Source organism: Phalacrocorax carbo, chromosome 11, assembly GCF_963921805.1.
Source record: "Phalacrocorax carbo chromosome 11, bPhaCar2.1, whole genome shotgun sequence".
NCBI classification, from domain to species: domain Eukaryota; kingdom Metazoa; phylum Chordata; class Aves; order Suliformes; family Phalacrocoracidae; genus Phalacrocorax; species Phalacrocorax carbo.
The window spans coordinates 3339410-3365582 of NC_087523.1; the positions used below are offsets into that span (position 1 = coordinate 3339410).

Consider the following 26173-nt stretch of genomic DNA (forward strand, 5'->3'; position numbering starts at 1 on the left):
ATTTGGAGGTAGCAGCAAGCGGTGAGCAGCAGAGAAGAGCAGAAAATGACTGCTTTAGCTGCTGAATTTTCAAACCACAGTTGTTTCACAGGCTGTTGACAAAAAAGGTTGAGCTCCCCTTTACCTTCTGCATGCTTCACCTTAAGTTTGCTGAAACAGGCTGGTCTCATTCATTGTGCTGCCATAAAATTACAAATGCCAATGTAAGAAGAGGGGAGAGGAAAAGTTGTTGCACCTTTTGGCAGCAGCACGGTCTGAAGTTGGCTTAAGACCCCATTATGGAACTGCACATTTACTGCCATTTTTATATCTGAAAAGAGAAGAAAAATCATCTTTAGAAGTATAGTTGACACATCAGATACTTGAAAAGTAAGAGCTGCTGAGAGGTAGTGAATAACATATTGGTTAAGTAGTAAGGTAGAAATATAAAGTACAAGTTTTGCAAAAGGATAGAGAGAGAAACAAAGCCTGAATATAGCACAAAATTATCTTGGTGGATCAGGGCCAGGATTTCTGGTGGCAAACATGGAGACAGTAAGGTGATGAAATTTGAAGTCCTGAACTTTAGTTGAACTTTTTATTAGTGTATAAATTATTTGAATCAGGAACTTGATTAGCAAGATTATGAAAATACAGACTTAGAGAAAAAATAAAATAATGGTTTATTTAGTATGAATTTCATATATACATTGTCTTAGAATGTCTTGTTAAATTCTAAATTAGTATTAGTGTAGTATTAAAATAAACTTTAAAGAAAGAAATGGTTTTCCATTGGGAGGAATATTCCAATAAAACATAAAGTTATAATTTATTAACTTCAGCATTTATAGTAAAAATAATCATACAACCATAAATAAATCATAAGTCTCCATCTCATATTTTTGATTTCTTGCATTGGAAGGTGAGACACTAGCCAGGGTAGGATCATCAGACTGTTGTCTCTGCACTTAACTAATCATGATTTTTTTTTTTCCCCAAAGCAGAGGCAATCAGAATAGCAATGAGCCTTTCTGACCCTTAGTAGTGCACTCATTTAGTGCAATATAACTTAGATGACTTGTGAAATAATACAGACCCTGAAGCCCTCTAGAGGAAATAATAATTTTTCATCCTGTCCCTGAAAATGACTAAAGTAAGTCAAGGGCACTCAACTTTTATAAATATAAAGTTTTTAACACAGTTGCAGGTCCCTAGTTTGTTTTTTTTTTTAAAGTTAAGATTTGCAAATTGATCACAGTGAGCAAATAGCAGTTAGATGTGCCTTAAAGGACATCCTAAATTGAATTTTCCCAGTCCTATTTATACATATTTTTTTGGGGGGGAAAGAAACACTGAATAGTACTGTCAATTAATCTGTTATCAAGTTATTTAAACTACATTTGGGAATGTAACTTGTTGTCTGACAAAAGGATAGTAAAGGAAAAATCCAAATTCAACCGTAAGCAGCTACTGTGTTTGAGATCACAATGACACCTCCTTTTAGTTTCTGAAACTCTTTAAATTCTTACTCACAGAGACCATGAACTAGGGAGGGATATGATGATAGTGATTTCTTATCTAAAGTAGATCTTTTGATTCTTGCTTTTCAATGCTTTAATATACTTTATATGTTAAATACATAAATAATTACATGCATTTTCAAATTGAAAAATATTAATTTGTGCTTGCTTCAGAGAAATAGTGCACTTAGCATTTAACCTTTAAAAGATAAAAATTAAGATTGGGTTTTTTCCTAAAATAGTGCAATATGAATAATGCAACCTGAAATTATTTCATACGACTGAATCCATTTCCATAATTTTATTTCATGTACTTGTTTTGCTTTTTGGACTGAGGTTCAAAAAGCCTGGACTTAAAGTACAGCTTGTAAGAATTTTTTTCTGCTGGTGTCAGGGTTTTTCAGGGAGGGGTTTTTCTGTGTGTTTGGGGGTGCATCTTAGATCCATGCTGAGCCAAAGCTGTGCTTCATCTGGAAAAGCATACAATTATAGCCCAACAGTAGCTAAAACTACTAATCAAATCCTCTTATGGCATAAAAATGCATCTATGCTTCTAGCTAAAATGAAGATGCAACTTGCCACCCTTTACCTGTACAATCCTCTTAACACAGGTGTACTGGGCTTCCATTTCCAGATAGCGAAGAAGCAAAGTGTAACTTGAGCTTTGCTAAATCCTCTTAGTGATGAAGCAGCCTGAAATTTTGCTGTGGTCTGTAGAATTAACAACCAAGTTACACTTGCTCTTTGCCTGCTCTTTTGATTGAATATGCCGCGGGCCAGTTGTGTATCACATTCCTCCAAGCAGCCCTGCTCATCCAGCACTTTCCCGAGTCTGCAACACCTCTACTATAGCCTGTTTGTAAGCACTTAATCACTAGTCGTGGGCTGAAACCCTTTGTTATAAATGGCAACATTTCCTTTATAAATTAGGTATTATAACACTCATAGAAAAGCTTTTCGAGTTTTCTTTTTGCTTTTACTAATATATAAAAGTTGGAAAGAGAAAATCTCTTGGATCCAGGGTGCACTGAGCTTTTTTCCCATATTTGCTGAGAGAGATTGGAGTGGCCAGATTTAAGTATTAACTTACCAAGTGATATCACAGGAAAAAAAAATATAGCAGCTATAGGTGACACAATGCATTTTCACTGAGAATTAGTCATATCCTAAGAAATGAAGTTGTCTGTTTCATGTCATATTTCTAGAAGTTCAGAAAACAGCAATTTAGAAAAAGCTAATCATGTAATGATTTAAAGACAATGTTTTGTAAATTTGAAAGTCACATCTTAACAACTCTTCTGACCACTTTGGATTATTTTAGCCTTAATTCCCTGCTTTTTTTTTCCTACCACAGCTTTTCTATTTTATACAGACACCTGCAGTTATTTCTGTACTCACTTCCCCCAGTAACTTACTGTTTCTGTGTTACTCTGCATAACTTGGTCCTGCCCGAGGTTCCCAACCATGTTATCACAGGGTTGCGCTCAAAGACCAGAAGATGATATCTTAGGCATGTCTGTGTCACAGCCTCCTGCCTGTGACTGTGGTATCAGGTGTAGTAGGAAAGTGCAGCAACAGGAGCAAAACACTGTGTGACTTAAGGAGCTGACTGAGCTTTAATGTCTGTCCATGTTTAGTTCTCTGGCATATATGAAAAATAAAGCAGAGTGAACCAAAAGAGGCTTTTATTTTTTTAGACTTTACTGGAAAAGGCTGCTAGAGTAGTGCAGCAGCCTGCTCCCTGAGAAGCCATGAGGAATGTCCCCAGGCGCACTGTTTCATATTCTGCTACTTTTGCTGACATAGGATTAATTTATCCTGCTCAGTTAATAGATTGCATTGCTCCAGGCTCTTGGGTCTGTATTGTTGGTGAGTTAATACATTTACCTTTTCACCAGCAGCTCTGTTTAGAGGTCTTATGGACAGGTCTTATCACTAGCACATTACCATTATGTATCTCTTCCTCCTTGCCTGATGTCTTGAGAAAAAAAGCTACAACTGTTTACCTGTGTAGAACAGAAGAATAACTAGAAATGGTCTGAGAGCTATGTGTGAGTTCTCTCATGTTATCCTTTGGCACTAGTGGGCTCTATAGCTACTCAGTGTTTAGGTCTAGATAGAAACTGCTGGTACTTCCAGTCTGCTTCCTTGTCAAAGAGATTTAAATCTCAGGCACTATCCTGACCTACGACCCTTTTTTGCATGCTACCATGTGAAAGATTTAATCATCTCAATCATATTAAAAAGTAATATTTCAAACATCAGTGTGTGATATCCTATAGTTTTGAAATGTCTCATAATCACTTCATTTTACTTTCCTGTACTGAATTACCAATAACTTTATTGTTTTGCTGGGCAGATTAAATTTTTTATACATCAAGCTGTAATCATATTTTATTCATGGACTTTTGGCTGTATACTTCTTTAGATATGATAAAATTCTTGCTAGTTTCATGTTACTTCATAGAAGTATTTAATCTTGGATAAGCTATGGCCAGATCAAATAGCAAAACATTTAGAATTCAGAATTAAAACAGAAAATAATACTGATTTAAGATGTAGTCATATTTTTCATCATGTAGTTGAAGCCAGGGTCTTAATCTATCTTAATCTGATACTGCATGAAAAGTGGTAATGAACAAAAATGTTTAGCTCTCGTTCTGTTTAATAGCAACTATAATAAATGTGTCTGGCATCATCACATAACATAAATGCCTAGAATAAAAATGGGTAAATGTAAGGGTAGAGAAAAGCTTCTTTTCTCAGTAGGATTTACAGTTTGATTTCTCCTCCTTTTGTGATTTTTTCCTATTTGCCTGGTTTTGCTTGTTTCACACAGTTTGTTTTGATAAAAATAAGAATTCCTAGTATGGGAATTTCCTGACAACCATTGACAGTTCCTGACAACTACTTGACTTCTGAGCTAATCAGATTGCTAGAGCTGATTCCTCCAAACTACTTAAGTAAAGACCCTAATTTAAGATCATCCAGATTTGTAGAGTCAAACAGGACAATGTAAACAGGAGCTGCAGTTCTGTGCATGAAGTCCTCGGTGTCTTCTTGAAATCAAAGGAACAGGAGGTGCATGTGAAACCCCAGATCAGCTGATCCACAGGATTTTCCAAGTCATCAACCAACAGATGCTACCACCAGAGCTTCTGAATATCCCCCCAAAAATCAAATCCTAGCTTTATCTTTACTTCTTGCAACAATCCGAAAGCAGATTCCCAGTGACTTTTGGCAACTGTGTGGGCAGTTCTCAAGCCTACCTTCTGCTTCTAGGATTTGTATCTTGCAGGTGTTTATAAACTATTACTTGTCAGTTAGGTCCTAGACTTGCTGAAGAAATTGTGTTGAGCAGAAGTCATACTTCTTTGGGCTTTTTACTATAAATATCTGCACTGGATTTGGCTGTTCTTTTGATAGCTAGGATTTTTAGTAAAATATGTCAGCAAAGTCAAGACAAAAATTTTGGCACTGAAATATCTGTAGCACTTTCTGTTTGATTCTTCTATGTCGGCTTTCTTATCACCACTCAGCTTTGTAAGCATGAGAGCCTTGCTGACAGAGAACGTGATCTGGGGATTCTGGCTGTCCTGTTACAGGTTTACTTTGTTGATAACATTTTGCAGCTGTATTTATACCTCTGAAAACTTCAGTTTCTTTATACGTGGCTGGTCACTATTCTGAAGCATTTGTGATGCCTGGATAGTTTTGAATATGATTGTGACTGAACTGAATTGAATGTAGAGCCCTATAGGGGTAGGATTCATTTCACCTAACTTTAAATGTCTGACTTACAATTATTAATTTTGTCCGACAATTACTTTTTCTCTCTATTGATTAGCTCAGACTTGTTATCTCTATCTTCAGTATTTTTCTTTTCTTCACATTAAGACAGGGACAAGTAGGGCATATCAATTCTATGAAAATGTGTTTGATGTGATAGTTTTGTTTGATTCTGTATGATATCAAACTGTAGTTTTTTGAAGGTCAGTCTGTGATTAAGACTTTCTTGTGGGGAGTGCGAGGTGGATAAATCCTCAGAAGCTGAAGAAAGGAGCTTTCAGTTATATTTATTCTAGTACTTTTGCTTTTAAGATCAGTCCTTGTATACAAGAACATAGTTAATGCTGTTCCTTCCTTATTAGAATTTCTACCTTTCTAAAATGGAGACAACAGGGGTTTCAGTAAACTCACCTTAATATGCTCTAGTGAAGGAAATGATACTTGATTTCCTAATATTTTTCTTTCCACCTAAGAAGGGTTCCTTTTCGTGGGTGGTTTTTGGTTTCGTTTGTCACTTTTGTTTTTGTCATGTTGTGGTGTCCCCCCCCCCCCCCCCCCATTATCTTTGGCCGCAGGTTAATTGTTACTGCAAATACACCATCTTGGAACTGGAGAACTGGAACAGGCTCTCTGAATCACCTACACCGCTACCCTCCAACCCAGGGAGATGAGAAGACAACCTTTGGCACTTATTGCAAAAAGGAGGAATACAAAACCTGATCACATCAGTTCTCTGCTTCCAAGCAACGCTATCCCTCATGCATGCGGGGTACACGTTACTACTTATAACTGTTATTACTGATCCTAGAGATGTTCAGTCATGACCAGAATTGTTCTGATACAGAGGTATTTGATCTATTTGCTCCTTCATGACTGGGTAGAGAGACTTGAGAATTTGATTATGCTGGTTCTGCATTTTCTTTGAGTATAAATCAAGAAGATTCGTCTAAATATGAATCTATTTCTGCCCTTAAGAATTTATTTTCTACAGTCTTTTTAGCTAATCCTAAAACCTTTTTAAAATGCCAATAGGTATTTCAAGATGTATGGAACAATGGCTGGGATGGTGATCATAAATTTGCCACCTCAGCAAATAAAAGAAAACAAAGTAAAGAATTATTAAATGTGGCTTTCTTATGTGTGGCTTGAAAAGCATGTATGTTGGCAGTAGTGCCAGCTTAAGCACCTGCTCTTTATCCGCTGGTGTATTCCACTTCATTTGTGCCAGTTAAAAATAGCTGATTACAAGAAGGAGATGAGGTAAAACAGAGCAGCCTCTGACCCAATTCACTACGTAGCCGCGCGTGGTCGGACGAAGCGCGAGGAGAGGGATGTACAAGGGTACCGCTTGAAGTTGGAACCAGCGCTTCTGCCAGAACAGGTTCCCATCAAACTGTCTCCAAGAAGGAAAGCAATGCGTTACATGAGTCTAGTGCAGGAAATAGATAGAAGTACTTGTCTTGCACTTGGCCAAAGCAATTCTCTTTTGAAATAAATGTAACAAGGCAGATGCAGTGTCCAACTAGTCTCAGCTTAGTCACACTGGAATGTGGCAGCATGTTATCAAATAAATGGGTGATATGAATGCGCTGGCTTTTAGAGGCTTGCTAGCACTTCCAGGTCATTCTTCAGCCATGCTGCTTCAAAAATGAGTGGAGGCTGTTCATTCACTTGTTATTAATATTGTTTGACACATCCCCTTCCAAAACCTTCTCAGATGCTCTGAACTATTAAAATTTTAACTTCAGCAGAGCTTTTGTCTTGATAATAGAGTTATCTTGGAAAAATGCTGCCAAAAACAGCTTGTAGTTATAGATACTGACCTTATAGGAAAGGCCATGGTTTGGCCATGTTAAATAAAAAAATAAAGTTTTGGTGATGATGTAGTATTCCCGTTGATATCTGCATATGGGATAGAATTTGGGAGGATGATTTGTCTCAGGCGTGTGTTCTTGGCGAAGGGGCTGCGATGTTTGCCCTTATTCACAGAGGAGGACACTCTGGAGGTTGGGGGGGAAGGTATTCATATGCTTAGGAAGAACTTGGTATGGATTTTTACAGTTCTTGAGGATTATGTCCCTTTTACAAAAGGCTCTTGTGGCTGAGGAGATGTGTCATTGCAGGTGAAGCTCTGACCTGTTCTGGGGAGAGGAGAGGAACAGAGGTCAGAAGCTTCCATCTCCCTCCAGCTCGTGCTCTCATAAGACCGCTTCCCTGCTGGCACAGAGGGGAGAAAGCTGCCTAATTCATGCATAGAAAAATACAAGAATAAGGACAATGCGGCAGGAGAAAAAATGTGACAGCTGGAAATGGAAGCTGGCAGTAAATGGTGTGGAAGATACACAGGATTTTGCTAGGGGGAAAAACCTGAAAATTTTGTGATAAGAAACAGGAGGGTGAGAGGACACTTGATTGGGACTCTTGAGGCAGTGATACAGGCTGGCATGTAGGATGTAGCTGAATGATGAGGATGGGTGGGGCTGAGGAGAAGGGAGCCCCCAGTGAAAGGCCAAAAGTGGGAGAACTGGTGTGGCTGGACAAAAGCCCAGCAGTGCTGGCTGGGTGCTGGTGCTTGAGCATGTCTGCAGGGGGCTGACAGGGCAGATGTGGAGCCTGGCCCTCTCGGGAGAGGGGAACAGGAGAATGAGAAGTAGCTTGTGGACGTGCACAGTCTTAGCCAGAGGTGTGAGACAACTGGAAGAGTTTATGTCCGGTAAAGTTCAATCCACTTTGAAGCGTGGAATGGAAGTCAACATTTTTGGTGTCAGTCGATGTCTGGGAAATGTTCATTCAAAGCGCTCATCCTGCTCTAGTTCCTGTTCATGCAGATGATGGATCTGTAAATTCAAGTAGCAGAAGTCTGCCTGTATTTGCATCTAAAATATCCATCTGTCTCTGTGTGAATATTATAGTGACGCAGAGGAAATTCATCCGGGAAGCAGCATTTAAACACATTATACTTGCACAGTCAAGCATTTAAAGGTCAGATAATGCTAGAGCTGGGGGATTTTTTTCAGAATAATTTTAATTCTTTTCTTTTTGTGTGTTTGTGCATTCATGCTGACTTGCAATTTTTTTAATGTAGTTTTTGTATGAAATTTTGTAACCTAACTACTATATTACTATAGATCAGGTTTGTAGCAAGTAGGCTTAAAGATGCAAAATACTGCATGATACTCTCTAGTTTTTAGGTAGACTCTAAACTTCAGGAAATTTTAGGTCCGAAACATTCCAAGCGTGGTGGTTTTTTAGTGTTTCACACACATTCCCTCTGTCCTTTTCTGAATTGGGCGGTGTGGGGGTGTGCAAAGATCCTTTTTTCCAGGCACTCTAAACAGTTTTGTTCCTCCTGAAAGGGCTTAAGAACAAATAGCTAATATTTGAGAGACTACTTAATCCTCAGGACCATGTTCATACTATGCCTTTTCTTTATATGGACTGAATAATTCTTAAAAATCTTTTAAGGTCATTGACAAAAAATACCCACCTGATGATTTTCATTGTTACAAGTTATATAAGAATTGGAAAACATCGGCGGTGCCTAAGCCCAGTGTCATAAATCAAGGGGGTTTTGATCAAGAATACCCACAAATTGATGTGTGTATTCAATCAAATTGCATTTAGGAAAAGGCATGCATTCTCTTCCTACTTCTCTCTGTTAGTCAACTGGTCCATTTCTTCCAGATCTTTCTATCTAGCTGCTAAATACTCATATAGAAAATACCACTTCTTAAAAAAAAAAAAAACCAAAACAAAACCAAAAAACCAAAAACCAAAAACACCACCAGAAACAAAAAAGAACCCCAAACAACTAAGCCAACTTTTTTACTACTGCTTGGACCAAGTCTGTAGATGCTGTTAAACATTGGATGTATTTAAGTAGATCTGCATATGTAAACTCAAGGTTGTGACAGAAGCAGAAATTTGTGCTGCCTTCCCCAATTAATTAGACAATTTCCAGCATAGAAATTAGGGGTTTTTTAACAGTAAATAGCTAATTTTCTGGGTTTGCAAACTGCTTTGCCTGGGAAGAGAAGCCATCGGTGGAATCAGGTGAGGTGTCTTAGGTGTGGTCCTGTTTGGAAGCTCATGTGCAAGGTCATTTGCAAAAACCAGCAGGAATCAAATTATACGTTTCTTCTCTTATGGTTCCAAACCCACTTCAGCAGCCTTCCTCTCTATGCCTTTTCTCAAAGCGCACGCAGTCTCTCATTGTCTTTTACCTTTTCTGGTTCCTTCTTTGCAGTGTTTCTGTTCATGGTTGGTTTGTTTTGGTTTTTTTTAAGCCTTGTCACCCAGAGGCAGTTTCAGTACAGTTAGTTTTCTTTTGAGTTATTAGATGACCCTGGTTGCTCACAACTCGGCTCATGCTCCTGAGACGTATGTGCTGGTGCAGGTGTGCTCCTGTTGTGCATGGTGGTCATATTATACAAGGTGTCTGCCCTCACAGACAAGCGCAGTCACCATTTGCATTTATCTTCACTGAAGGATGCAGCAGCGTTAGTGGATTTCCTCTGACATCTAGCACAACGACATTTGAAAATTCATTTTCTCCCTGTTTCACTTTGGTTTATTGATTTATTTTTTTTTCCGCAAGTTACCGTTTTGCAACAACAGATATGATTGTTGTATAGCTTTTATTAGTCAAATGAGTTACATTAATAGGAATATTAATTTGCTCTTGGCAGACCAAAGTGACAAACAGAACAAATGGAGATAGTGCCATTGACTTTCAGGTTTTGTCCTTTAGACCCGGATTCCAGAGACACTTGTATCTATACCTCGAATTTGCTGTTGTGTATAAGCCTTTGTATAATTGTTAATTTAGTATTCTGCTCTGTGCTTTTTATTTTAAAAATTATTTTAATTGGGAAAAATGTTAAATACTTTCTCAGTCCCTTAATCAAAGTGGTCTTGACTTTGCCAAACTGGCTGTAAGTGGACTCTGACACTTCCTTGCATCAGTGCTAAGCTGCAGAAGTCAGTGGTAAACACATTTCCACTGAGCTGTTTTCCTTCTCTTTCATCCTAGACCCTAAAAGCAGAATGAGCAACGTTGCATTTTTATAACGGAGCGTATCATGTTGTATACCCTCTTCTGTCAGAAGAATGACCTTGTGAGAGCAGTCATGTTTGTGACAAGCTGAACTGGCAAGGACCTTTCCTGTCTGCCCTCCCCGTAACCCCTCCATTTCACAGCCACCATTCTGTTGTTCCTGCCAGCTGCCGTATATTTTCCTCTGGGAATAATGATGTAGTATGAACAAAACCATTGCTTGGTCAGGAATTTTTAGGATAGATTACAAAACCAGCAGAGTTTATAAGTAGTAACAAAAATCCATTAAAATGCATGAAAAAGGAAAAGAGAATAAATGTAATTTATAGAGAAATTTATGAAAAATTGGAAGTGACAGACTTAGAAACTACTTTTGTGACGGATCACGCTTGACAAAGTTACTGTCACCACGTTTCTCCCCTGTGAGAGCTGCCCTGTCTGCATAATTTTACTTCCTGCACAGAGGGCAACAACCTGTGCTTTTCCTTCATTTATTTTTATAGTTTTTTCGATATCCCCGTCTACTGCCAGAGAGAAAGGGACAGATCTTTACGTAACATGGCAACTCTGTTTGTGCTCTTAATGTAAAACAAACCTGATGTTTGTTGACATCAATGGAAAGATTCATTTTCGTCTCAGCGGCTCTTATTGCCCACAATCTGTAGCATCTCTTTTATAATGTTGGCTCGGAGTTAATACTTATATCTGATTTGAGCTAGCTCCACAGAGAATCTTTTTATAACATATCAGTTTGCTTTGTAGTTTTAATGACCCATTTTTTCTTAATCATGCTGTTCAGCAAATAAACATTTTAAAGCTAACTGGCTTTTCTTTTCCTACTGTTTCTCCGTACCTTTTTTCTGCCTCCTTTCTGCTTTGCGTTTCCTTGATTTAAGCAATTTGCTACATGCCTTATTTGCAAAATCATAGTTTGCAGTAAACATATCAGAGATGCTTGTGTCCCTCTACTCCTTGAATACAGAGATAGTTTTCCTAGTCCATGTGGGTGGAATAAAGTTTCTTTATTTTTAAGTAAATGTTTAAGTAAACGGAAAGAAACAATATAAGAGACTTCTCATTGTGGATACTGAGTCTCAGCTTTAAAATAAAGCATACATGTTTAAACCCTTTTCCTTGAATTAATTTATTGCACTGTGAAGGATATATTGGTTAGTTACAAAGTGTACCCCAAACAAGTAAGAACATGCAGAAACAGAACTGCAAGCCTCTGTTTCTTGCCTGATGCTGATGCTGTGTAACTTGGGAATAGTGGTTTAATTTTATTTACTTACATATAAAACAGAGTTAATCCCCCTTACATTGCAGCTATGAATCTCAACTAATTTGTCTTATCTGTAAACAGAATTTATATTGAGAAAATTGCATAAAGAGCACTAATAAGGCCTAAGTGGCTTCAGGAAATAAATATTCCATTTGGCTTTGGTGAGTCAAAGTGATCTCATTCTGTACTCTTTCTAATTGCATCTTTGATATTTCCATGCTAAAAACAATTATAGCCACGATGATAATGACTGAAACTACTGAGAGCTAAATTCTTACTTTGTAACACCTCACATTTATCAAACACAAACTTTTACATTGCAGGAAAAGGAACAAGGGAATACAGTACCTAGCTCCTAGATAGACAAAAGCAGAGAGCAATGGACAAATATTTTTTTTGTGTGTATTTATTAGACGCCGTCATTCAATGAGACAACCTGGTCCTTTAATGATGTATTTCTGTATTCTGTTGTCAACTGCCATACTGTTTGCACCATTAAGTAAATGCCTTCTAAAGATGCCCTGGGGAGCCGTTACAGAGCAGTATGAATACTACAAATTTCATATTTTGCTCTTCTGTCATATATTCTCTCTGGCACAAAGGCACATTTAATACAGCTGGCTACACAGTTTTCATAGACTGTCATGTTCATTTGGTATTTTCTAAAGCTTTCTAACACCACAAATGCTTACTTGTGGCCACTGATACTAAACTTTTAAATTAATTTGCTTCAGTTTTGTTCAATATAATGTAATTTAATTGCAGTTTCAGTGACTTTTTCTGTTGAGTTTTAGGCAAATATTCCTTAAAAGCTAGTTTGGAGTGCATGGGTTTTGGGATTTGCTCTGAAATTGTTTCTAAGAATTGTTCTTGAGCAAGCAGGGAACAGAAACCTGTAACAGTTCTGAATTTCAGGTGATAAATAATAAATGCAGAACTTGCAGTGACCAGTTTTCAACCATTCCAAACTGAAATATTCTTACATTAAATCATTTATTAAATCATTTAAAACCATGAACAGATGCAGAGAAAGTCTCCTGTTTGCAGACCATTCCAGAACAGAGAAAAGGCTTAGGTTGTTAGTCACAAACAGACTGCTGATTTGAGTTAAAAACCAACCAACCAAAAACCAAACTACCTCATACTTATGAATAACAACATAAAATATGACATTTTATATCCCTAATCTAGTTTTGTATGAGATATAGATATGAGTGTCTATAAAGCTGTGTATGTCGCTTGGTAAATGATAAATGAGCGCTATAACTTAACTTTGGACTATCAGTTTACACAGTAAATAACTGAATAATTTTGAAAGATAAGTTAGTTGAAGGAAACTGCAATATACCTTCTTGTATTTATGGAACAGAAGACAAATACATTGTTTTGTTTAATTCAATTCTTGTGTCGTCACAGTCTGTGTGTCTTGACTGGATTATGTTGGCTTAATTGAGATTTAATGTAGTAATATTCAGCCTGCTAAATATAAGGTGTCAGACCTCTCTCTCTCAGGTACTCTGTTTAAAAACCTGAGAAGAGAAAAACATGGACAATATCAGCTATTTTTGTTTACAGGATAGTTTTAAATTTCACCTTTTCTGATTTCAGTTTCCACAAGCTTTCACTTCCCCAGCAGGTGGTTTGGTTACCCTGACCAAGCCCTCCTGTAACTTTTAGAAACTCCCACCTGCAGGCTAACCAACCCGTGCATTCATTGCTGGGGGCTACTGCGTGTTAGTTATGTGGTTAGATAATATTTTCTATTACAATGAAATAGACCAATTTTATTAGTTTGAATCAAATAATTTAATATTATCTAAGAAGGTATGCTTATCAATAGAGTAATAGCTAGTAATACAGTTTTCTAATATGTTTTTGGTGAACTTTCTCCATCCTCTAGTTTAACTCATTTAGCATTTCTGTACTAATTTAAAGCAATATATTTCTGTTCATCATTGCCAAACTGTATCATCTGGTTACTTAAAAGGACCTTTGTGGTTCAAAAAAATGTTAAAATAACTACAGATTTCTCTTTAAAAAGATACTAAGGTACATGATAGAATTATCTGTTTCTATACATTAATAATCCAGGAAGTGAAGACAACATTAACTTTTGCTTTATTTCTGTCTATATGGTATATGTGAGAACTCTTAATCAGACAAATGAGAACAATATTGTTCATATGTCTATTGCTTTCCTTTTCTTTATATACATTGAGTTTTCTTAGTGCTTGCTTGCACATTTTCTCCTTAATTTAACCGTACTGGTAAATTCCTGTGTATTTAATAGAAGGCTGCATGCAGAAATTATATTTCAAAGCTCTATCTTCCTTAAATTCTCCAGCTGGCTATTCCTGTGGTTTCTGGATATCTGTACTTTTTATGGATCTTGGGTTTACCTGCTTCACTGCAGGAAGAATCCAAGTGTTCTACTTACTCTACTTAGTAGATGAAATTATTGAAGCTGAATTTTTGTAGGTCTCTAGAAAATCATATGCATCTCAGGTTTTCATGGAATCTGGTACAATTCTAGGCAGAGTCCTTGAGGGAACTGCATAACCTCACACAGCTTTCATTAGTAGAGTCTTATGTTCAACTAATTGTTCTAGCTGGAAACTTAAAGCATGTGTGGTTCTGAAACAGGTTTGGAGAAACGAAAAATACTTCAATTCATGTTGTTAATCAGTCCCTTCTCTCACCTGAGAAACAGAAAACTGGCAGCTACCAAATCTGTTGTTCTTACCATATCACATTTCAGGGTGAAATGGAATAATTCTTTGTGCATGGGCAAAACTGTATTATTAATCAAAGGTTTTGTAACAAAACCATTTGTAAGTTATAGAGTTTCAGAAAGCAGGATAGTTTGATTTTGGGGGGGGGGGGGAAAATGGCATTGGGTGTAGCAGTTAGCATAGGTGGTTACTGAGCCTGAAAAATCCTCTTCCCAATCAGTGATAGCCCACACCGTATGACTTTGAAGAGCCCTGGAAGAAGGAATACCAGGAAGAATATGCTCCTAATCGCAAGCTAAACTTATATTTATGTCTTCATGATATCATAAGAAAAATGTTTTCTGTAATGTCAGCCTGTGCTTCTTTGTCCTTCCCTTGTCTCCCTAATAAGTACTATGAAGATTTAAAATTAGTATTAAAATATTTAAGAATGTTGAAAATGTCAGTGATGTAAACTTTTCAGTAGTATGTGTTATACTATGTAAGTTAAATTCTAATTTTTGCATGTTTCCCATAATAGATCCAAACAAGGAATTATACTTGTATTCCCAATAATTTCTATATTTTTTAATTTCAGAATTATGATTATTATGCTTCTGTTCTCTGAATGTGTGTTGTTGGCTTTTTTTTTAAATAGGCCTTGATGATTGCCTCCAACAATACATAAAAAATTTCGAAAGAGAAAAGATCAATGGTGAGCAGCTGCTGCACATCACTCATCAAGAGCTTGAGGAATTGGGAGTCACTCGCATTGGCCACCAAGAACTGATACTGGAAGCAGTTGATCTGCTGTGTGCGCTGGTAAGTGATTTCTTGCATCATTCATCTTAATAATCTTGGTTTATAAATTTCCAAACCAAAACCAAATTCTTGTAGACTGGACTCCACAGCTATATGCTTGTACAGACATGGTGGCTTTGCTTCATTAAAGGGCAGACATGTACAGGCTTCTTTCAGCTGTAAAGAAGCCATATATATCCATTTTATGATTATGTATGATGGTCTTTTATTGCTCTTCCTCTAACTTTCTTGGTCTTGCATTCAAATGCTGTTGACTATCACTACTGGCATCCATATGGTTCTGTAATTATATGCCATATGCCCTCGTATTTCACTGACATTTTGCCACGCTATACTAAACCAAGTAGACCGGAGTGTTTTAACCATGCCAGCATTCAAAAGGATGGTACTGAGGAGCCAGAAGGTAATGCTAATTAGACTGGAAGATTGGTTCAAATGAGCTTTAATACAGGATTGGAATGATAAAATTTACTTTGTCTGAAGCACAGACACATGTGTCAACTTAAAGTTGGGTTTGGTTTGGGGTTTTTTTTGTTTGTGTTTTTGGGGGGTTTGGTTTGTTGTTGGTTTTTTTTTTTTAAAAAAAAACAACCTGCAAGCATCCGAATTTGGAAGAAACTGCTTTTTCTTATAACAGGTTATGAATCCAGTTAGTGTCTTAAAAAGTATTTGATGTCAGAAAAATCTTTTTTTTCCTCTCTTATTTAATTCCTACCAGCTAATAAAATGCAACATTTTACCTTAATTCTAAAGAAAAAATTCAGGTGAACAGGTGAAAAGACATTGACAATACAAAAAAGTCGGGTAGTAAAATCACATAGGTAAATTACATATGACAGACCCAACGTTTTACTTCTGTATCAGGAGTTCTGATTTTGTACAAACTAGGTTATCCTGTGGGGTTTTGCTAAGATAAATTGTCTCCAACAGGGAAACTGGCACTTAGCAGTAAAACAGAAAACAAGTGGAAAAAGGCACTTGATGTAAGAAAAAGGCAGTATGAAGTGCCTTTTATTATGCATATGCTTCTTGCAAGTACCTCTAATTGCAAAATACATTTAATGTAGCTCAAGATCTACTCGTACAAACTAAACAACACATCTGTCAGATCAAAGAAATCCTTTTTGGCCTTGATGCAGCCATACCCGTACACTGGTATTTTGCATATATGGCATATTGCATAGCCCAATTATCTTTTATGTTTTGGAAACACAAAATCAAACTCAAGAGTTTCTCCTCTGAAACATTGTTTTCCACATAAAAGGAACTGAAATTCCCTGCAAAGCTACATTATGTTAGCTAAAGGATGATGCAGTGCTGTGCCTTGACACTAGTCAGAAATAGCAGGCCCAAGTTGTTTCCTCTGGAAAAAGAACACCCTTCAGTCAGGTGTGCCCATTTGAAGGACCCTTGCTGATTTTTTTATTATTATTTTGTTTGTGGTTTTTTTTTTTTTTTAAACAAAGAAACTGTACCTCTTAACTTCTGGCCCTGCTGCTGGTCAATAGTGCAGCTCTTCTCTTACTGTGCCATCTCATGACCTGATTTTTTTTTTCTTTTAAAGCACGATGGGGATTTTTCAGCTCCTGGTATAATTTATTTAGCCTCCTGCCTTCAAGTCCTCAACCCTCCTTTCTCACCCTGTCTCCAAAATGCCTACCTTCCCCCCCCCCGCTTCTGAATTTTTATCTTTCTGCCCAGTCCTTGCGCTTTCTGCTGAGCGAGTCTGCTGCCTGCGGCTCTGCTCTTCGGGCTATTCTCTTGCTTCTGACGCTTCTGCCTTGCTGCTACGCACAACACATTCTTCAATTCTTGCAGCTTCTTACTGAGCCAGAATCACAAGTAAAAGTTTTACAAGACTATAATATCGATTTTTTAAAAATCTGTAATAATTTATAAGAATTTTAATCTATATAACCGAAAAGCAACATTAAGAATTTATCTTAATTCATTTAAATTATGACAATAATTGAATGCTAAGCAATGCAATGATACCTTTATTAACAGCTGAAATACACTTCTAAAACATTACAATTGTGTTCTTGTTCTGTGCTAAATCTTGAAATATTAATAGATTATTGCACTAAAATCTCACTACAGGTTAAGTGATCAGTGAAAACTCTGAATTGGAATTAATCACTGCAATGGATTTTTAGCCTATGTAGTCTAACAAAAAAGAGGAAAGACCTTATTTAAAAAGTAATTTAAAAAGGGGGGAGGGGTACTGAGGTATCTGTGTTTTGTTTATGCCACTAAACAGGAACTAACATATAAGAAATTATTTGAATCAGAATATCTTAAGGAGCAGGTCGTTTTACCCCATTTTCCCGAGTTATATTATAAGCAAACTTAATACGGTTAATGGGCAGCTAGAATATAGCCCCAGTCAGTAAGGTGTCAGTACATGAACGCATTGTGTGTGTGTTTGGGTATATGGACAGGGTGCACAGCGTACAAAGTAAGTATATTTGCAGATTCATATAGACATATACTTTTAAAATTTTCTTTCAAAGCTTGTTATGAAAAAAGTTGAGGGGAAAAATCAATTCAAACAATCTGTTGTAAAATTCCACATGTGGCAGAGTGGTAACAGCAGGAGCAATAGTTTATTCTCCCCCTGTCCCTCCATTTGCGCCGTTCAACGTGGCGTCTGTTCCAAGTCCCACACTGGCAGAGCATCCACAATTCTATGCACACTGTTTTCTTCCGATCTGGATCACAGATAGCAGCGTTCCTGTCTGTATCAATATATGTCCGTACTGCTTTGTACTCTGCATATCATCCCCTCGCTGGGCCGGGCCAGTGAGAATTGATTTTTTTTTTTTTTTTTTTTTTAAATTTTTCCATACATGGATTTCTTAGTTGATTTCTGTTTGGCAATTGGCAGTGTCCAAGTTACATGACCTATTTCTTCCAGGCAGTATTAGCAGGATGTTCCACTCCATCTTAGCTAGATGGGTTGTATAATGCTTTAAAAAGAAGCATTTCCAGTGTACTGTAGAAATCTTTCAGGTAAGCTTAGGTTCAGTGATGCATCAGGAATTCAGCTGCACATTGGTCGTGAGTTTAGCCACAGAACAGCTATGTTGCTTCAGGAAACCAGGAGGAATTTGACTGTCTTAGCTCAAGCTCTTGGAATACACTGAAGGTGTGTGTTGTGATGCTGTATTTTCCATATGCGGTCCCTCAGGGCCTGGGCATCAGCCCACTGGCTTTTGCGGGGTGGGGAGTAGTTGTTCAGGGTTACACATGAACGAGCAATGTCTCCGCTTCTGTCATAGTAATGCAAACCGTTACACAGCATATACATAACTAAATGCTGATCCATAATGAGGGTTCTAAGTACAAGAGAAAACAAAAAAATCCTCCTTTGAGGCACCTCCTGTGGTTTTTTCTTCCCTGTCCTAAACCACCTATTAACTAGACTCTCAAATGCAGATTACCAAAGGCAGGGAAGGTTTGGGTGAGGAATCTACTACACATTTGCCTCAGATATTTTATATCCATTTTTCACAAACATGAAAAAATTATAAACTAATATTTTGTCTTGGTTCATTGATTCAAACTGTCATATTATTTCTGAATAAAATTGGAAGAGATGTTGTTACTATGTACGATCACAGATCATAATTTTTGTTTTGAAAGCTGAATTCAGAGCTTGCTTTAGCTACGCCTTACATATGAGAGTCCTATCTAGAAAAGATTCCATACTAGAAGAACTGCAGTAGGAAAGAAGGAGATGTAAGGAATGTAAAAGGGAAAAATACAAGCATGTGATACACCCGTGCATAACAGAAGTGGCAATATGGTGATATAGATGTATATGTATTTTACCTTAAAAAATTAAATAATTTTAAATGTTAGAATAATCTGATTTTTGAAAGGGTAAAATTGAAGTGCAAAAGGTGAGAGTATCTTCCACTGTAAAATGGATAGTACTGGCACTTTCTGGGGTTGCTCAGGGTTGAATTTATGTGCTATGAAAGGAAAAGTCACAGGTGAGCCATACTTTCAGCTTCGATTCTTTGACCATTCTAGAAAGACATTTTTGAGTAGTGTTTTAATTAAGAAGAAAATTGGGAATGATGGCGGGGGGGGTGGGGTGGAAATGCTATCTTAAACATCAAAGTCCTTTCTTACTAGTGTGGTCAGAAGCTGCTCTGCACATATTTATTTGAAGTGACTTAAATAACATCTACAGACTAAAAAGTGCAGGCCATTTAGCATTTAGGCTGTAATTTTATTAAAGCTGAAATCTGAATCTGGGTATATTTTGGAGGACTAGTTGCACAAAGGCATTGGATGACTCTGGAGAAGTAGTAGGGCCTGGGGAAAATAATTCTTTGATAGACATTAAAATATATTGGAAGGAAGGAGGAGTCCTTTTAAGGTCAACATGGGTTGCTGTTCAAATCTATGCAAGTAAATTTAATTTAATTAGGACAGCATTGGAGTCAGTGTGTGGTTAAAGCCCACATAGAAATATAAACAGGCTAGTGGGAAGGAAGACTTTGAGAATGAATGGAAGAAAAAGGAATGTAAAATGAAAAGCATGCTCAAATATAGATTGTATCTGAAGTAATTAAAAGTACTGTTAATTCATAGGCATTCAGCTAGTGAAATTAGGCACTGTGCTGTGATAGCATTCAAGGAGAAATAAAGATTAGAAAACTTCTCTCTCTGCAGCTACTACTGCAAGAGCTAGCAACCTGACCGTGAGAGTTTTTTCTGCTAGAAGGAAAAATAAAGTCACCTGTGGGTCAACATGTTTATAACTGGTGTGAGTTTAATTTGCTTGCAGATTTACTTTTTTTTTTAAACAGTGGCTGGGACATAGCTACCAAACGCATATGATTTGGTTTTTTTCTAACATTTTGCTAACATGTATGTTTATCAGGCATCTCTCTAACAAAATTACACCACTAACAGTATTTTGTTGGTCAGATGCAAAGCAGTTTGCAATAATTTGTCATGAAGTATGCCATGCTGAAGATGAAGCAGCCAGTCTTTCATAGCTGTGTCTGCATCTGTTGTTACGGATGCTTCTTCTGAATTAAAATTTTTCAAATTTTGCTTAAATGAATACTACTTTTTAATGGCCATACCTACAATGATCTCTCTTGAGATCCTTTTCGTCTGTCATTCTGCTGATAAGCTTTTTGATTTGTCAATACTGTGAGTACATTGGGAAGTATTTTCTCTTACTTTACCTGATATGTAATCAAATTTCACCTTTAACAAGTCATTTGATATGTCAGATACTTATTTTCCCCTCGTATTTCAAAGGTTACACAAAAGTAATTATTGCAGACTGAAATCTTCATTTTATTTAGATATTGATGCTTAAATAGCTGGAAATAAATCATCTTTGAAATGGAATGCCGTCTCCCTTAGTGAGAGATGAAGAGATATTCCATCTTCTCCGTATAATGAGGAGCCTGGCACATACATTATTTTTGTCTATGCAAACATATATGCATCCAAAGAGCTTTATTAATCTTAATTGGAAAAGAAGTTCAACTTTTGGCAGTCCGGTGCTATTTATTATCTTGTGCCAAACCACTGAATTGATACCATTGAATGGGTTAGTTAATTATTCCCCATACTAGAAAGGATGGATTATCTTTTGCTTAGTCTAATTAGGTGCTTCATTTTTTAGCCTTTCAAATCATGCAATTTGGAAAAAATAAACTATTTTAAGGATTCTCTGTTTTTTCCCACTTTAAAGTCTGTTGCCAAATTTGCATTTTTTTAAATCTTTCAGGATCAGGATGTTGAAGGAAGGTAATTAAGTTTGTACAAACAGTTCACCGTAGCCTAAAGTTATTTGTGTTCACAGGTATTTTACACACATGTGTGTGTATTAGGTTTGTCAGACTGGTAAGAAGTGAGGAATTCAAGGTCTTGCTAAACTGGTATGCTGAAAAAAAATAACCTGGGATGTAGTTGCATGTAATTTGTGTTGACTACCTAGTACAAATGAAATTCTTTAATTGTGAAATCACCCAGTGTTCCCTTACCAGGTGTACAGGCAGCTACACGAAGTAGAGAACAAGGTTCTCTGTTTTCTTCTCAAGGACCACTACCTCTACACCACTTTTTCCATAGTAGCACATGGTTTCCAAGACTATTGTTTGCACAGTAAGAATATTTTGGAATACTGTAGCATAAAAGCATATACTGTAGTATAAAAGTTAGTATGTAAAATTTTCAGAGGTACCCAAGCACCTGTTTGTTTAAAAGGAATTAAAAACCTAAGTGACTTAAGAATTTGGTGTTTTGTGTGTTAGGCTGCACTAGAAACTTAGGCTTTGGGCTCTTCTGAATACTTTATCCTATATGAATTTATCGTTCTTAGAAGTGAAGGCCGTGTAACTTCTGATGAAGGCACAGAACCCTCTGGTTACATGATGTCTGCATCTCATGTAGCCAAACACAGATTGGAAATGGTCCTATTCAGGCATTCCAATATCTATGTGGTCCCTTGTCGTAAGATGATGTGTATATAGTAGGAAGAGAAAAGAGGAGGTTGCATTCATTTTACTCAAATTTCAGCAGCCTGCATGCAGCCCAAAAGGGGAGGAGAGTAGCAGTGAGTGGACTGCAGGTCAGGTGAATTCCAGTAGACCACAACTAATCCTAATACCACGAGTAATGCATCCAATCTTTGTGGTATTAGCCTATCAAACGTCAGATAAATTACCTCAGACTATAAGTATTTCTGTATTCTTCCTACTGAAGCCTGAGTTTATGTTAAAAATTTCAGGTAAAACAAAAATTTGCTGTATTGACTCCTGTTTTAATTCCCTGAATTTGTGTATGTCATATCTTGCCTGTAGAGCAAGATAATGTGTTTTTCCTGTCTTTTGACATAGTTGAAAGATTTCCTCTTGTCACACAGTAATTCTTTTTCACAAAATAGGGAGGAACATGTTCTATGCAAAGCGTTAAATCTGTTCCAAAGCTTGTAATTTTCTTCTGAAAACACATCTGTTTAAGTACCAGTGAGAATGAGGATCCTAATCCATTGCAGGCTGGGCTGGTGAATAGGCTGCTACAGGAACTACTGCATGCTTGTGAAAAATAAATGTACTTATTTCCATTTATAAATTTCTAAAATAATCCATTTATGATAATCCATCACTGTATTTTACAACTGGTTATGTGTCTGGGTAAACTCAGTGGTATTCTGTCAAGGAATGTTTTTTTCCTTTTCATCTTATGAGTTACTGCACTCACTGGTAGAGAACAGCGCACCATAATATGTGCAATCAAATTGTGTTGCCACATATTAGGCCAATGCAGTAGCAGAAAATTATGCAAATGAATAGGTAGCCTAATGATATGGTGCTGAAAAACCACACGTGTCCAATGCTGTAGACCAGGGCAGGAGGGAAAATACTGGCTGAAATGCAATCCAGATAGTGTTGGTATACATTATAATTTGTGTATATTCTTCTACACCTGCTTTAGGGGATGTTAATGGTACATTCGTTTCTGACATAATTTAGATTTCTTTTGAGCTTTAGATGTGGAAGACAATGGTTTTGTTTGTAATTTCAGCCCTTCTGGATGTTCGGTTTCTTGCAGGCTGATGATAGTGATCACAGTTACTACTAGGGATAAAGGAACGGATGTTTTCCCTGCACAGTGATAAAAGAAAAACCTATATAGGAACACTCTGTTTCACTTCATGGCTGTTTCTGTTGAAGGCCGCTGCCTTAACACTGCGTGTTACAGTGTTAAGTGAATGTTTATTGCTGCTTTTGCTTTGGTTTCTTAGTGTTTCAGAAGGCAGCCTTTATTGCACAGTAGCCTGGTTTGCCGAAATGGGTGGACAGCAAAAAGCGGGAAGGCCAGCTTCTGGTTTTTAACCTCCTTCCCTGCTGCCTTGCTCCAATATTCTGAACTGCTCTGTGTAAGCTCTCCCATGTCCCGAGCCACAGACTAGCCAAGATTTGGATACTTCATTTGTCTGCAGCAACGTGGAGATGCCCTGGGGTCTCCTAAGGATACTTACTTAGCCTTTGAGGCCTAATTAGAATTGACATATCCAATTAATTTATATGAATTATTGCTTTCTCTAGAATTTCGGTGTGAACTGTGTGGAATAGCCTGCTAGTAACACACAAATAAGCTGTGCAGCAGAGGACTCACATCTTCTTTTTCTATCTTTTTCTTTCTACACTAAAGGAATTAAAAAGAAAGACACTTGTAATATTTGTGTCCTGTGTCATTTCTGATCTCGTGATAAAATGTATTGCTAGAGCTCTGCATTGCTTTTGATAACATCAGAGTTTATTTGATTAAAGCTGCCACAGAAAGAAATCTTGTGAGTGATTCTCATCAGTACTACTGCAAACATTAATCTCGGAGATAAAATAGTACTTTACACATTTCTGTTCCATTCCTGAATGATATTTGTGGAGGACTGAGAATGCGGTTATGTTTTCACAGGGCCTTGTGGAAAGTGGGCATTTAATTTTTTGCAAGACTAAGTACAGGAATAAGAGCCAAGCGTTGACCACCTTGAAGGGATGAAGCTCTAAGTTGTAGTGTGGGAACTGGTGTGAGTCCGTTTCAACTTTTTAGGTCACTAGTTTTGTAACGACATTTATTATGTTATAATACCAGTAGCAATGCTGTCATACAAAACCACATGTATGAAACTGGTCAGCTGTCACAGCCTCTTATTTTTAAGAGTCCCTGCATTTATATAGAATGCCATAGGCTACAGAATATCATGTCTTCAGTAAATGTGCTTTTCACATAATGGTATTATGTTATGTGGTGCTCAACACTGAGCAACTGTGTCTTTCATTTCTGTGAAAGTGGGCATGGATTTGGCATTTTTAGAGCTTTATAGCCAAAATGTCCAGATTCACATAAAGGTATACAGCAAAATTAAGTACAGTGAAACTGTTTTGAAAAGTGGTTTAGATAACTGAGCCTTGACAAGTGTGTTTGGGTAAATACTCTAGATTTCAAGAGCTACGGAAATATCACTGGTTCGGGACAGTGCAGAAACACTGGCCAAATTTATAAGTGTAGTCAGACACGTTGATTTGAGATTTGTCTGTGCACTACGTTTAACATTTTGTTAATTTTTGGTAGATGCATTAAATTTTGGAGCTGACTAAAACTTTTCTGTGGTTGAATATAGTGCAGCTCTGACAGTGGGAATTCATCATTCTTCTGCTCTTTATTGGCTGACATATAATTATTGGTGGCTGATGCAAATCCACATTCATTGACTGTGCTCAGACGTCCACGTGTGCACTGACTTGTAAGAACAAGAACCATGTCAGTGGCTTAGATAGTCTTTGTCCTTGTTTGAATTCTTCATGTGCAAGAATTGGAAAACTAGCAGTGGCCAAAAAGTGGTGTTTCAGTACTGGTACCTTTTCAGTTCTATCTGCTGTTGTCTCGCATGTTATACATACTTACTAGACCATTACAGATATATGCTTCCTATTAAATAATTCTTACTGCTGACTTCAAATCATTGTTACAATAAACACATCTGGAAATTGTTGCACTTTTCTCATCATGAGCTTTTGAAAAGTTAGTGCTCCATTCAGTAAAGCATAAAAATACAGATCTTGCAAAGTACACTGTGATTTCACAGAAATGCAGCTAAAACACCATCCTCTGTACAAGAGTTAAACTCAGTAATTTCCAGTTCTAAATTCTGGAGTGCTCAGTTGGTATCTCTTCTGTTCTGATCTTTTATTGCAAACATAGAAATACTTCAAGCAGAGTATATTGAAGGAAAACATATTGTTTTTCTAAAATCATGACTTGCAGCACAGAGGGCTTTTGTGTTTTCCATCAGAAACTAGCTTATGTTTCTGGTGTATTGCTACATAACAACACTTAATTTTCTACTGTTGCATTAAACATTTTAATATATAATTTAAATCCATTAGCCAGCTGAAATTGGTAACTTGGACTTAGCATGCTTTATTACAAGTCTTTGCCAAAGCTGGTTGCATTCCCATACATATTTCGCTGTGAGAAACATCCAAATGTGAATAATTCTCAAAGCAGATGATGTTTTTTGTGATTGTGTTGCCTGTGTCTGCACCAGTTCATCCCTCTGCCAGCCTTAACGGGTTTTGAAAGCTTTAGCTAATCTCAACCCAACTTGATAGAACAGTAAATCCACGAGGATTCCCGCAAGTGCTGCAGTAGTCAGTAGGTCACCAGAGGGGTGTGTCCTAAGCCAGTGACTTTCTGGGAGAAGATGCACTTGATCCTTGGGGTGAGGCACCAGTCTATGGCTAAGGGCAGGTCTGTGCCTCGGGGCGGGCTGGGATGTGGCTCTCCCTGACTCCCAGAGCTTGTGCCATCAGCCTCTATTCGGATGCAAATTGCATGGGAGTCACGTGGAGAAGGGGATGTGGGAATGAACGGGGGGCAGATGGCTGAAAATCAGGCCTTTTCAGTACTGCTGCTCACCGAACAATTTGCTATTCCTTACCCTGTGATTTTAAAGCAGCATGTATAAATATCTGTGTGTGACTACTGGTATGCCAACGTTGCAGGAACTTATGCTTGTGGTGTGCCAGCGCCGCAAACCTTAACTAGAATGTGCAGGCATTGACTGAATTCCGCTAATGGAATATTGATTCAGAGCTAGGTAACTACATTAAATAGTAGGGGAAAGGTATATTAGATTAAGGACATACAGGGTTCTAGTTTTGGAACAAAAAGGAAGAATAACAGAGTGTATTGCAGGAAGAGGTTAACTTTCCCCATGAAATAAAGAGAGTATTATTCTGCTAACATAAAATTTTAATTTCCTTAAAATAACCCAAAAGCTCAGTGAAGTACAGAAATTTTCTTGGTTTGTTCATGTTTTCAAAGTCTTAAGTGTCAAAGAAATTGTCATCTCTGTAATAGTCCATGTGAAATACATTGGTAATGTGTTTTAGTGAAAAATTATTACACTACTATTTGTAAGGTATTTTAAGTAGGTATGAACAATATTATGAACACTTAAAATTAGCTT

General features: G+C 37.2%; 1 protein-coding gene across 4 annotated transcripts in view; it reads left to right on the top strand.

Moving 5' to 3' along the window:
• LOC104049411 (connector enhancer of kinase suppressor of ras 2) overlaps window positions 1–26173 on the top strand; it is a 211052-nt gene that overhangs the window by 57396 nt on the left and 127483 nt on the right. For all 4 annotated transcript variants that reach the window (XM_064462860.1, XM_064462859.1, XM_064462862.1 and 1 more), the window contains exon 2: window positions 14996–15159. In XM_064462860.1, the coding sequence (XP_064318930.1) occupies window positions 14996–15159 (164 nt within the window). The remainder of the gene's footprint in view (window positions 1–14995; window positions 15160–26173) is intronic.